The sequence below is a fragment of the Chiloscyllium plagiosum genome, unplaced genomic scaffold (assembly GCF_037043375.1).
Source record: "Chiloscyllium plagiosum isolate Xiang-an unplaced genomic scaffold, Cpla_swu_hap1 HiC_scaffold_44, whole genome shotgun sequence".
NCBI lineage: Eukaryota > Metazoa > Chordata > Chondrichthyes > Orectolobiformes > Hemiscylliidae > Chiloscyllium > Chiloscyllium plagiosum.
Genome location: NW_028270182.1, coordinates 39,949,529 through 39,961,997, shown reverse-complemented (window position 1 = coordinate 39,961,997; position 12,469 = coordinate 39,949,529). Strand labels below are relative to the sequence as shown.

Genomic DNA, 12,469 nt, shown 5'->3' with positions numbered 1-12,469 from the left:
AGCCTATCCACCAGGCCCTCCGTGCTCCTGTCGACACACCGTGGTGTAATTGCCCCTTATCTGCCATGCTATGAGTAAACTATGCAGGGCAGCTCCGAAGTGACAAAGCTCAAACGTTTGCACATGGCCTTTTAAAGTTGACACCAGTGCCAGGGATCATGAAATATCCAGGGGCATCCGGGCGATGGTGAGTATCACAAGCCATGATGTGTGGGAGAATCGGGCTGGCAGTGAATGAGAGAGACACCATGGGGTGGGGTGGGCAGTTAATGAGGTGCGTTCGATAAGATAGCACCAGGAAATTAGTTCCGACTCATGCAGACAATCCCTCTGTCACACCCAATGAAAATGGCACTGAGAGAAATTATTATTACATTGAGCCCAATGAATCGAAGACTCTTCTGACCCCACTCCCAGTTACAAAGCTGCAGAACAAATCATCATGCAAAACTCTCCGTCATCTGGACTCCCACCGATATCTCGTTCACCCATCATTCCTGGGAATACTGGCTAACGTTGCAAAATGCCATTGAAATATCTTCACTTCAGCATTCTGAAACCTGTGGTCTTCCATGAAATTGTCTCTCAATCTCATTTTCTCCTTTTCCCAAAACTCTTGATTTTTGGTATTTAAACTGATTTCCCTGACATCTCTCTCTAGCAGTGCGTTTCACTCCCACAGCATCCCTTGTCATGTTTCAACGGAGATATGGAACAGTAAATGGATGGGGGCTGCACATTCTGTCACTTCTAGCATGGGCTGCAAGTTTCCCCAAGCTCGGCTGCGATCTAACACCATCTTACTGAGCAATGTACTTGGGTGGTGTATACAGCTCTACATGCTGGGAGGGTAACTGCTCCTGGTTTACAGATCAATGCAATGCTATTCACTGTACAGCTCCCCGTAATGAACAGATACCTTGTCAACGTTTATGGTGTGGGATGCATATCACCCCATGCTGGACAGACCGTTTCGTCCAGGTTTCTGAATCAATGCACTGGTGTTGTGTGTACTGTTCCCCATGTTGGACAGATGGATTGCTTAGAGCTGCATAGTATTCCACCCTGGACAGATTGCTGAGTTGTACTGAGCCTGGTCTGCACAGTCTCATGTGGTCTCATAATTGTCTGGGCTTGATCTGTGAGTTGGATTGTGTATCTGATATAATTCCTGACAGAATTATCACTGGTCCAGCTCGGCGCATTCAGTTGTCAAACCCCGTGTTTTTGCAACTTATTGTCCATTAAGTAATTATCCAATTACAACTTGAATACCTGTCCTTCTTGTTATGGAGGCGAGCAAACGCTCCTCCAAATATATGCAGAAGGTAGTCTCAACCCGAACATTTTCTTATTTTAAAGGTAATTGCCAGGTAGGTGCTGTGTTTCAGATTCAATTCGTTTGGACAAAATATTCGACATTAACAAAATACAATTTATTAAAGCATTGTAGACAAAATACAATAAAAATAAGAGGAACTTGGAATAACTTCATGCATTGGAAAATGTAACGGTTATTTAATTGCTAAACAATAACTGGTCCAACATGGTGACATTCTTAAAACACACACTTGTCACAAAAGAAATTCAGGAAACATATTGTTTCGCATGCAGCTCTCCAATCCAGGAGGAATGAACATCAGAAGCCAATTCTGAGAGAAATCTCAGAGTGTGTAGCTGCCGGGAGAGATTTACTGCCTTCCAACTCTGCTGAGACCCCAGCAAAAACTGGCGAATGGGAAACCTGAAAATCCTGGTTCTGGGAGAGTTTGTCCATCACTCCACTGGACCAGGCTGCGGCTGGAAGGACCACAAGGAATGGAATGTATCTACACTGCTTATGCCATTGTAGGAGCCTCTCAAAGATGCCTAACCCCAGCTGAGCCGTGCAATGTTGATAAGATAAATGTCCAAGTTAATTATAAATAAATAAAGCCAAAGGATGCAGCAGGCCTGGTGAGCAGACACAGACGGCCTTTGGAGCACAGCAATTCCGACCCTGCCAAAACGGAGGAGAATTATCGAGCTTGTGAAGAGAAAGCATCATCTCTCTGCCTCACCTCTAACATTACAATTCAAGATGTGCCATTAGCCAAATAGTCAGCGATGTCAACATCTCAGGAAGACCAAGTATTATTGTCATATGTCAGGGTTGTTGCGAAAGGGGTTAACTGGAGCTGTTTGTACAGTGACTGTGATTGATATTAGTCTCCATGGATCTTAACTGTGTCACTGGAGGGTTTCCTATTCTATTAATAAGGGGATTCCTTCACCGTTTAATCTCACAGTATCAGCGGTACTGTCATCCTGAAGATGATTGGGATCGGCAGCTACAGAGAGACGGCGAAGAAGAGAGTCTTAGAACAATAGACTGTAATGTTCCAACAATGGACAGAAGTTTATCCGATTGTCTTTACTTTCTTTCACTGGATTGGGCATGGTTAGAGTTGCGGATACAAGCCGTACTGATGATTATTCAAGCAGGTTACTATCCCATGCTTGCTATGATTGGTGTTCCTGGTAAGCCTACCTTTGTCATTTCTATAAACTGTGATGATGGTTATTGCTATTTCAGTTAATAAAATTTAACAAATGCATAAACTGTTATCTTCTGTTCAGTCACAAACTCCACTTCATTTCCACCAATCTCAGACTTCTCTCTCATAAATATCTAAGAAGAAACGAAATTGTTTAGACCGTTTTGTCTTCGTTTCACCCTCAACTGTTTCTCTGTATTTTCTCCGCCATCAAACCTGCCCACACCCAGCTCTGTAATATCCCCAGTCTCCAGCTCTGCCTCAGTGCTGTTGTTGAATTAGCTATCAACTGTCCCCTTGTTAACTTCAGATTTACGGCTCCAGTTCTCTTCTGACCTCTCCTCCAATTGCAAATATTTTGAATACAAACTTGTTCTTGCTTCTCCAGCCAATTAATAATAGAGACCCCATATCAGAGTAACAATGTCACTGGATGGGTAATTGAGAGGCACAGGTTATAACCTTAAAGGTATTATTTCAAATCCTATCACAGCCAATGACAGAACTTAAATTCGAATGACAAAAATTGGAATGAAATCTCATTTTACTAATGGCAACCATAAACCTTCAGGATTTCTTTCATTATTTCACTTATAGCCTTTCTTAAAGAAACTAAGTGTGACTTCAGACCAATGACCACATGGTGGCTCCATATTGCCTTGACAAATGGCATCACAGTCAAGAGCAGTTAATGATGAACAACAAATGCTGCCATTTCTGGTGATGCTGACATCCTGTGAAACAACAACATTAAAGGTGAGAAAACCACGGAACTATGGATGTTGGAGATTTGAAATAAAATTCTCCAGCGTCTGAAAATATTGAAGAATCTCAGCAAGTATGGCAGCCTCTGTCAGGAGAAAATCAGATACAGTTGCAAGTATAGTGATCCTGCATCAACACTGAAAGCAACTGAGAAGTAATATTATTTCTATCAGGGATGGCTGGATGAGTGAAGAGAAAGTTAGTTGAATAGATGGAGAAATGTCCAGCAAGAGAGAGAACAAGAGAGAGAGAAAGACAGGAAAGAAATGAAATGCAAAAAAGGGACTGCTGATGAGAAAGTAGAAGGAAAATAAAAAGAAAACTTATTCTAACATAACTCCTTTTTCACTTATTCCTGAATATCACGTCAACTTAGATATGCTCCTGTTTAAAGTGAGTTATATTCCCTCCATCGCTCTTCTCTGAGAGTGAAGATCAACTCCATTGGCAATATTGATGCTGTCCTTATAGTTGGTTGGATACAGAGAAACGTAATGTGACATTGTCAACTGCTTTTTTCAGAAAAAGGGACTGTTACTGTAGGACTGTGCAGAGATTTAACGGCTTTTTCAGCCAGGAAGAAAAACATTTTCAACACGGAATGGGTGCACTACGTGTGTGAGAGATTTTGACTAGTGCCTGTCATTAGACAGTAAGGGGAGGTTCAGTGGGTGCTATCCTCGGGTTTGAGTATTATCAGCTGCTGCACGTATTCAGAGAGATCTGAGGGTCTGGTGACCCTACTCTGGACACTGCATTCATAGAGTGTTTGGGAAACAAATAGAGCCGTGATTATACAGAAGGTAAGCTCTGTACATGGGTAAGGGCTGGGTACAGTACTATCCTCCCTGGGATTTCCAGGAATATTTTTCTTAGCTGAACCAATTCCAAACGTATAATGTGAATATTTCAAAAATGAGGTGGTCACTGAGCTGTGTCCCCTCCATCAGTATAACCTATAAACTCACACCAGAAACAGGACTCAACATGAAGTGAACTGGATTAATTCTGGAACTTTCCAGGCAGGAGTTGTTAACATATTCATCATCTCCGAAGTGCAGTCCTCCGAAATATTCACTGGCTGTCAGAAGCCATCTGCCAGCTGAGAGGAAGACATTGAGTCCCTCTCCTTGAGTAAGGTACAGAAGCAAACTTCCAGATGTACAAGGGAACAGGGGGAGTGGTGAACATGCGGAACTGAGTGCAACTAGAATTAATGTTTTTGAAAATCCATTCGAATTAAAGGTTGGTAAGGTGCTGCATCTGATGAGTTCCATCACTAAGTATTGAGGAAGTGGCAACAGAACCAGTGAAAGAATTACTAATTATTCTTCAGAGCTGCTTTGAGTCTGGAAAGGATCCTGTAGCCTGGAAAACATAAATATTGTAAACATAAATATTGAAAACAAGACAGAGAGTGAAAACATAAAACTAAATACCTTGATGGCAGCTGTGAGAAAAAAAAAACTTTGTAGTCTTTTATAATAAATGTGACAACAATAAACCTGGAGAACAATGATATAATTTGATGGATTTGGCCGAGGTTCAGTAAAGGCAAATGATCTTTGCTAAACCTGCTGGAGTTTGTGGACTCTGTCCATTGTATCATTGACAACTGAGAACCAGCGGGACTGACGTATTTGAAATTACAGAAGAATTTGACATTTTAAATGCAGGTGGGTGGAGAATGCTAGCGCCCATGGATAGGTAAGGGTGGAATACACCGAATGGATTAAAAGTTGGATAATGGGCAAAATGAACAGAGTAGCTTATTTTGTATCTGGACGGAAGGATTGTGGGGTCTCCGGAGGTGTGAAATGGTCACTTTCTGATCCTGTGCAAGTGACATGTGCTGTTGGACAGACTGCTTGTCTTCCTGTGCGAAAGGCAGGAGGGACTGAATTGGCTGTCCCTCCTTTGTACAATAGTTTTGAGGGGCTGAATGACTTTTCCACATTCTTGTGAAGCCAGATTGAGGCACAGAATGAACTCCTTTGTTTACTGTAGAAATGCGCAGTGTCTGGCAGCGCTTTTCCAAGAATGTTGCCGACACGTTAACTTGAATGCTGTCCAGGTCTTTGTTGCGCATGGACACAGACTACTTTAGGACCCGAGGGAAGTGTTCTGAACATTCTGTAACCGACAGTGAATATCCCCACTTCTGTTTAGTGAGACCTCAATGGACTGAATGGCCTGCTTCCACAATGCATGGATTCCCCGCTGTCCAACTAGAGATGCCTGAACTGGGGGAGCTCCACTGAGTGATGCCCCACAGCTGAGATTATTAATGCCCACTGATGATAAACATCTTCCCTTGTGCTGTGAATGACTCCAAACAGCAGAGAGTTTGCAATGGATTCTTATGAAGTGCGATTTTTCTCAGGCTCCTTGATATCTTCCTCATATAAATACTGCCTTGATATCATGACCAGTCACTCTGAGCTAAGCCCTTGTATTCACCTCTATCATTCGTATCAATATATCTTGGTGTCAGAGCAGACAATGGTTTCTTCAAACAAAGTGTAGTGAACGTCAGGAATTCTCTATTCAGGAGAGTCAGGGGAGCTAGATCACTGAAAGGTCTCTGAATGGTCTTCCCTGTTTCTGTGCACCAGGTTATAGCAGTAAGTGGCCTCCAACTGCTCCTGTCTAGCAGATTAGAGGGGTTGAATGGAACAATGGAGCATCGCACTCAGGAGCAGGGTTAGGTCGTTTGACATTATGAACCTTCTCCACCAGGCACGAAGATTGTGGCTGATCAGATTTTGGTCTCAACCCCACTTTCCTGTCTCTATCCTATTATTCATAAATCAATCTTTGTAAAATACTTAATGAACTCAGTTTGAATAAATGTGAACAGAGAGGCAACACATACCTCTCAGGAAGAAAATCCCCACTCAAATGGATCTTGTAGAATTCCGTGTCATCTCTCTTACAGTGTCGTACAGCAGGGAACCATGTCCACATAAATCAGACATCCCAACCTTATCTCAACTCATTTACCAACATTAGCCCTAGATCATTCTTATCATTCCTATTAATATGCACATCCAGAAACATTTGAAATTTTGTAACTTTAGCAGCTTGCATCACTTTCTCTGACAGCTCAATCCATACACACACCACAATCTGCATGAAAATGTTATCCTATTAAAGTCTTTCTCCTCTCACCTGAAGCGTTTGTCCGATAGTTTTGGTCTCACCGATCCTGGGAAAAGGACCTTCGATATTCAGTTTATCCATGTTCCTCATGATTTGATAAACCTCTATAATGTTACGCCTCAGCCTCCGATGCTCCAGAGAAAACAATCCCCAGTCTGTCTCGACCCTCCCTGTAGCTCAATCCCTCCATGCCCAGCACTACCTTTGTAAATCTTTTCTGCGCCCTCTTAGGATTAACAACATCTTTCCTATAGCAATGAGAACCAAATTAGACACAATATTCTAAACGTTCACTTACCAACATCCAGCCCAGTTGCAATATGATCTCCTAACTCACATACTCAACGTCCTGACCAATAAAGGCAAGCAAACCAAACCCCTTCTTCACCACGCTGTTGACCAGCGACTCCACTTTTAAGGAACAATGATCCTGCACCCTTTTGTTCAACAACACTCCCCAGGACCACACCATTAATTGTATATGTCCTGCCGTACTTTACCTTTCCAAAATGCAGCACTTCACATTTATCAAAATTTAACTCCATCTGTCACTCCTTCGTCCATCTGATCAAGATCCCATTGTACTCCAATTGCTGTAAACATAATAAACAGGCAAATATTCACATCCAATTTCCTTTATATAAATGACAAAAGCAGTGGACTCAGCACTTTGTGTTACACCATTAGTCACAGGGTTCCAGTCTGAAAATCAATCGTCTACTACCCTCTGCCTCCTACATTCACTGTAATTTTGTAGTGGATTGGCGAGCATATCTTGGATCCATTTATGATCCAAACTTACTAACTTGTCTGTTGTGTGGAATCCTGTCGAATGCCTTGCTGAACATTGTATGGACAGCGTCGACCACACAGCCTTAATTAAACTTGTTTGTCATCTCTTCAAAAAACTCAATCAATTTTGTTAGAAATGACTTCCCGTGCAAAACATCATGTTGACTATCGCTAATCCGTAGTTGCATCTGCAATTGCAAGTAATCCTATCCCCCACAATCCTCTCCAACAACGTGCCCACTAATGACATCAGGCTTACTGATCTATAGTTCAGGTCATTATTCCCTTTCCTCGTCCCATGCTTCCACTGCTCACTGCAAATGCTAATGCAAACGGGTTGATTATTTGGCCAACAATATAGGTTGCAGACTGGGTCAGGGTTAGGAACAAATTAGGCAGGATTCTTTAATCAGCTAAAATTAACAAATTTATCACCCAAACAAAGTTACTCAAATTACTTTGGAAAGATACATGACAAACAGTTTGGATATTACAAATCTGAGCACCAATGTTTCTCTTTCGAAAAGTACTGACACATGCACACGATTGATGACCAGCAGAACAAAAAAATCTCGGCAGAGCGTTAATTTGGAAGAATTTTGCCGAAATATTAATTGAACTCATGATGAAAGGGAACATTAGTGATTGTTCCAAATATCATTCAGCTTATGGAGCTATTCTGTTCTCACAAGGTACTGGTAATGGGATCACTTTCTGGAACAGATGATTTTGCTGAATTCCCTTTACTTCAGGCAGTGGGGCTATTTTAGTGAATCCTCAACAGGAATCCTCCATGAGTGGCAAAGGAGTTTCCAGCTCACACACATTGCTGGGAAGAGGAACGCGAAGAGGGAGGGAGCAACAAGCTGTTCCTTCCCAGGAAGGATACATTTCCTGCCTCTCTGAGTTGAATCACACAATACCATTATCTAGCCCCAAACTGGACCAAATGAGGTCTCTTTGGACAGTGTTTCAACTGTACGATTCCATTGCATTCCCTTCTCCATGTAGCTACATCATTGCTGCTGTCGTATGCAGAGCCAATACCTTCGTAACAAATAGCCCCATTAGATTTGTAGATGTGTTTACATATTCCGGTATACATTTAAAATACAACTTTTAATATCTTCATAATATCTGTATTTAAATGAACACATATTCGTCTTAAAATAATTTCCCAGTCTGTTCTCCCATACAAGATGAAATATTCATCAGATATACACCAGCTTAAAATCTTATGTGGTCAATAAGAACATGGCTCATTCTCAGGTCTAAACATCTAATCGGACAGAACATAATGCCTTCATCCCAAGAATGAGTAAAGAGAAACGTCTTTGAAAAGTTTCAAAAACACTTTGTTTTTCACTTCAGTGGAATTACAACCACACACAGTACTTCAGATGTCGTCTCAGCAACGGCCTGTACAGATGCAGTAAAACATCCTTAAGATCAGACCCAATACTCTTTGCAAGAAAAAAATACCATTGTATTTATTTTCAAATCACGTGCTGAATCTACAGACTAACATGATATGATTTACGTACCAGGACACAGGAATCCCTTTGTACCAGCGAGTTCTGCATTCTGCCTCCAGTTACATAGCGTATTGTTGTTTTATGGGGTGTAGGTTTGCTCGTTGAGCTGTAGGTTTGATATGCAGACATTTCATTACCTGGCGAGGTAACATCATCAGTGGCGACCTCCAAGTGAAACGAAGCTGTTGTCTCCTGCTTTCTATTTATATGTTTGTCCTGGATGGGGTTCCTGGGGTTTGTGGTGATGTCATTTCCTGTTCGCTTTCTGAGGGATTGATAGATGGTATCTCGATCTATCTGTTTGTTTATGGCGTTGGAGTTGAAGTGTCAGGCCTCTAGGAGTTCTCTGGGTTGTCTTTGCTTAGCCTGTCCCAGGATAGATGTGTTGTCCCAGACAAAATGGTGTTTTTTTTCTCCATGTGTGGGGCTACGAGGATAAGAGTGTCGTGCCATTTTGTGGCTAGCTGATGTTCGTGTGTCCTGTTGGCTTACTTTCTTTCTACGTAGTGTTTCTGGCAGTCCTTGCATGGAGTTTGGAAACGACGTTGGTTTTGTACATGGTCTTTTAAGTTTGTGAGTTTTTTTGTTTGAGAGTGTTGGTGGGTTTATGCTTCCTCTCAAACACAAACTTCCCGTCACCGACTTTGTGCATTTTGTTTTTTGCTGAAGGTTTGCTCACGACCCTCCCGTGTCTGTATCCCATTGCAGACACTGTGTCACCACTTGACATCTCATTGAATGACTATTCTGGTATCTGAGCAAATTGAACTCCAGACCATTCAGCCCCTTCATCCAAATCAATAATCTAGATTTCAATCTGTTGATAACCCCACACTGATCCCTGACAAATTCCAATAATGACATCTTTCCAACATGAAAATAATAATTATTTCTACCCTGTATTTCCTGGTAGCTGACTAGGGCTCCCCTGTTCCTGTGTACCTGCCCAGAAAGGTTACATGGCCTCCTGCTATGCTATGTAGCTAAGTGTCGACTTGTTTCTGATCTCAGTGATCTTCCTTCCGGCCATTTGTTGCCAGATGATCAGGTGTAGTTCGTACCGTCATTGATCCTGATCCCTGAGAGTTTACAATATGAGCACAGAATATAGACTAAGATTTGCGGGGAGGGGTGGTCGCTACCCGGTCAGAAATGTGGTCTTTCAGATGTAGCAATCGAACCATTCTGCAATATCAGTCAAGTGCTCAATTTTCACCAGGCAGACACTGAGGAAGAGGGGATATTTCCTATTAGTCTGATTAACATGCATCCCCTTAACAACACAACCAATAATCTTCATTTGTGGCTGTTGGTGATGTGCTGAAAAATTGTCGCAGTCAGTGCACATTAAAATAAAGTATTGTGTTTGAGAGGTGACCTTATACATGATTTTAGAATCATGATGGGTATGGAAAGGGTAAATAAGCAAGGTATTTTTCCTGGGGTAAGGGAGTGCATAACTAGGGGGCATTGGTTTAAGGTGAGAGGGGAAAGATGTCAAAGGGACCTAACGGGCAACTTGTTCACACAGAGTATGGTGTGTGTATGGAATGAGCTGCCAGAGAGAGTGATGGAGGTTGGTGTGATTACAATATTTAACGTCATCCAGTTGCGTACATGGAAAGGAATGATTCAGAGGGATATGGGCGAAATGCTGGCAAATGATACTAAATTACTGTAGGTCATCTGGTTGGCAGAGACGAGTTTGACCAAAGATTCTATTTCCCTGATGTATATCTCTCATACACAATGACTGAATCCTTCATTCTATTCCTATGTATCTCCTTAGAGGGGCAGAATGCTCCCCCCCCCCATCCCCCCCACCTCATTGCAGTGATACTGACTGGCTGAATGGGGTATTCCTCTCACTCGGTAACAGGCTCAAGGGGTGCAGTGAGCGAACAGCATATGAGATAGGAGCTCCAGCCGGCTGCTCAGTTTATGAAGATCATGGCTGTTCTTTTTGCGGCTGAAAACTCTTTTCGTGTCTATTCCCAATAAACCCTGACTCTCCTGTCCAGCATAGGTCAGTCAATGCCAGCCTTGAATATCTTCAATGACCCAGTCTTCACTGTTCGCTGGGGATGAGAATATCACAGCCAGCACAGCCCGAAGGAGATAAGAACATCCTTATCTCAATCTTCAATGGGACAACCTCTAAATTTAAAAGTGTATGATCTTTACAGCAAGTCACCTCATTTTTAGATGTGAGAGCACGACGAATAGGAAAGAAATGGACCATTTAGCCCCTCAAACCTATCCCACATTCCCACTGACTCTGTTCAGTAAAGTATTTATCAAACTCAGCCTTACTGCTCTCTTAGGCAGACATTTCAGATAGAGTAAACACAAAGCATACCAAATTGGTGCAGAACCACAGTGATTGGTCCATCAAGTCTAATCAGATGTTTGATCACGGCTGACATGTTTCACAACAAAATTCTCTCGCCTTCGCACTGTAATGCTTGATCCCCTTATCAATCGAAACATATCTATCTCTGCCTTAAAGACAAAAATGTGTCTATGTCATCGTATGTCTGTGTGTGTGTTTCTTCCTATTGGCAGGTGACAGAGGGTAGTGGAGGAGGGTTCTCTTTTGGACTAGAGGCTTGTGGCCAGCGGCGTTCCACAGGGATTGGTGCTGGATCCACTTTAGGTTGTCATGTATATCAGTAATTTAGTTGTAAATAATAGAATGTATCGTGAGCACGTTTATGGTTGACATCAAGATTAGCTCTATCGTGGAAGGTGAAGAAGGTCACAAAAGATTTTAAAGAGATCATAATTAATTGCATCAATGAATAATAGAGTTGTACAGCACACCGTTTGGTCCAACTCATTCTTGCCAACCAGATGTCGTAAATTAGATTACTTTACAGTGTGGAAACAGGCCCTTCGGCCCAACAAGTCCACACCGACCCGCCGAAGCGCAAACCACCCATACCCCTACATTTACCCCTTACCTAACACTACGGACAATTTAGCATGGCCAATTCACCTGACCTGCACATCTTTGGACTGTGGGAGGAAACCGGAGCACCCGGAGGAAACCCACGCAGACACGGGGAGAATGTGCAAACTCCACACAGTCAGTCGCCTGAGGCGGGAATTGAACCCGGGTCTCTGGCGCTGTGAGGCAGCAGTGCTAACCACTGTGCCACCGTGCCACCCAAAGTTAAACAAATTAACTTTGTTTCATTTTCCAGCAGTCGTTGCAAATCTTTTTAAACCCTTCTAATTCATGTCCCTCTCTAGATGCCTTTTAAATGTTGTAATTGCACCAGCCTCCACCACTTCTTCTGGCATCTCATTGCATACATGCGCCACCCTCTGTCCATCTCACCTTAAATCTACGTCCTCTAGTTGTGGAATTCGCTACATTGGGATAAAGGCCCTGACTATTCACACTACCCATGGTCTTCATGATTTTATAAACCACTAGAATGGTAAATGTGACTCCAATCAACACGAATGTCTGTGTTTTCAGTCATCCCGGGCCTAAGTTTTGAAATTCAATAATGACAAGTGTTTCTTCTGCATCAAGTCACTGTTCTAAAACCATTTTAATCAACTTGTTCAGCCACTTTTTAAAACACCTCTGTGGGATTTGAATCTCGAATTTTGGGTTCAGAGATTGGAACACCACAACCACTTGGCAGCAATCCCTAAAGCTGCAAC

At 42.4% G+C, this 12,469-nt stretch overlaps 1 protein-coding gene across 1 annotated transcript in view; it reads left to right on the top strand.

Annotated features, from left to right (window-relative positions):
- LOC148137383 (putative G protein-coupled receptor 139) overlaps nucleotides 1–12,469 on the top strand; it is a 136,041-nt gene that overhangs the window by 46,204 nt on the left and 77,368 nt on the right. Inside the window, exon 4 of the mRNA XM_087982997.1 lies at nucleotides 2,350–2,520. Within this exon, the coding sequence (XP_087839123.1) occupies nucleotides 2,350–2,520 (171 nt within the window). The remainder of the gene's footprint in view (nucleotides 1–2,349; nucleotides 2,521–12,469) is intronic.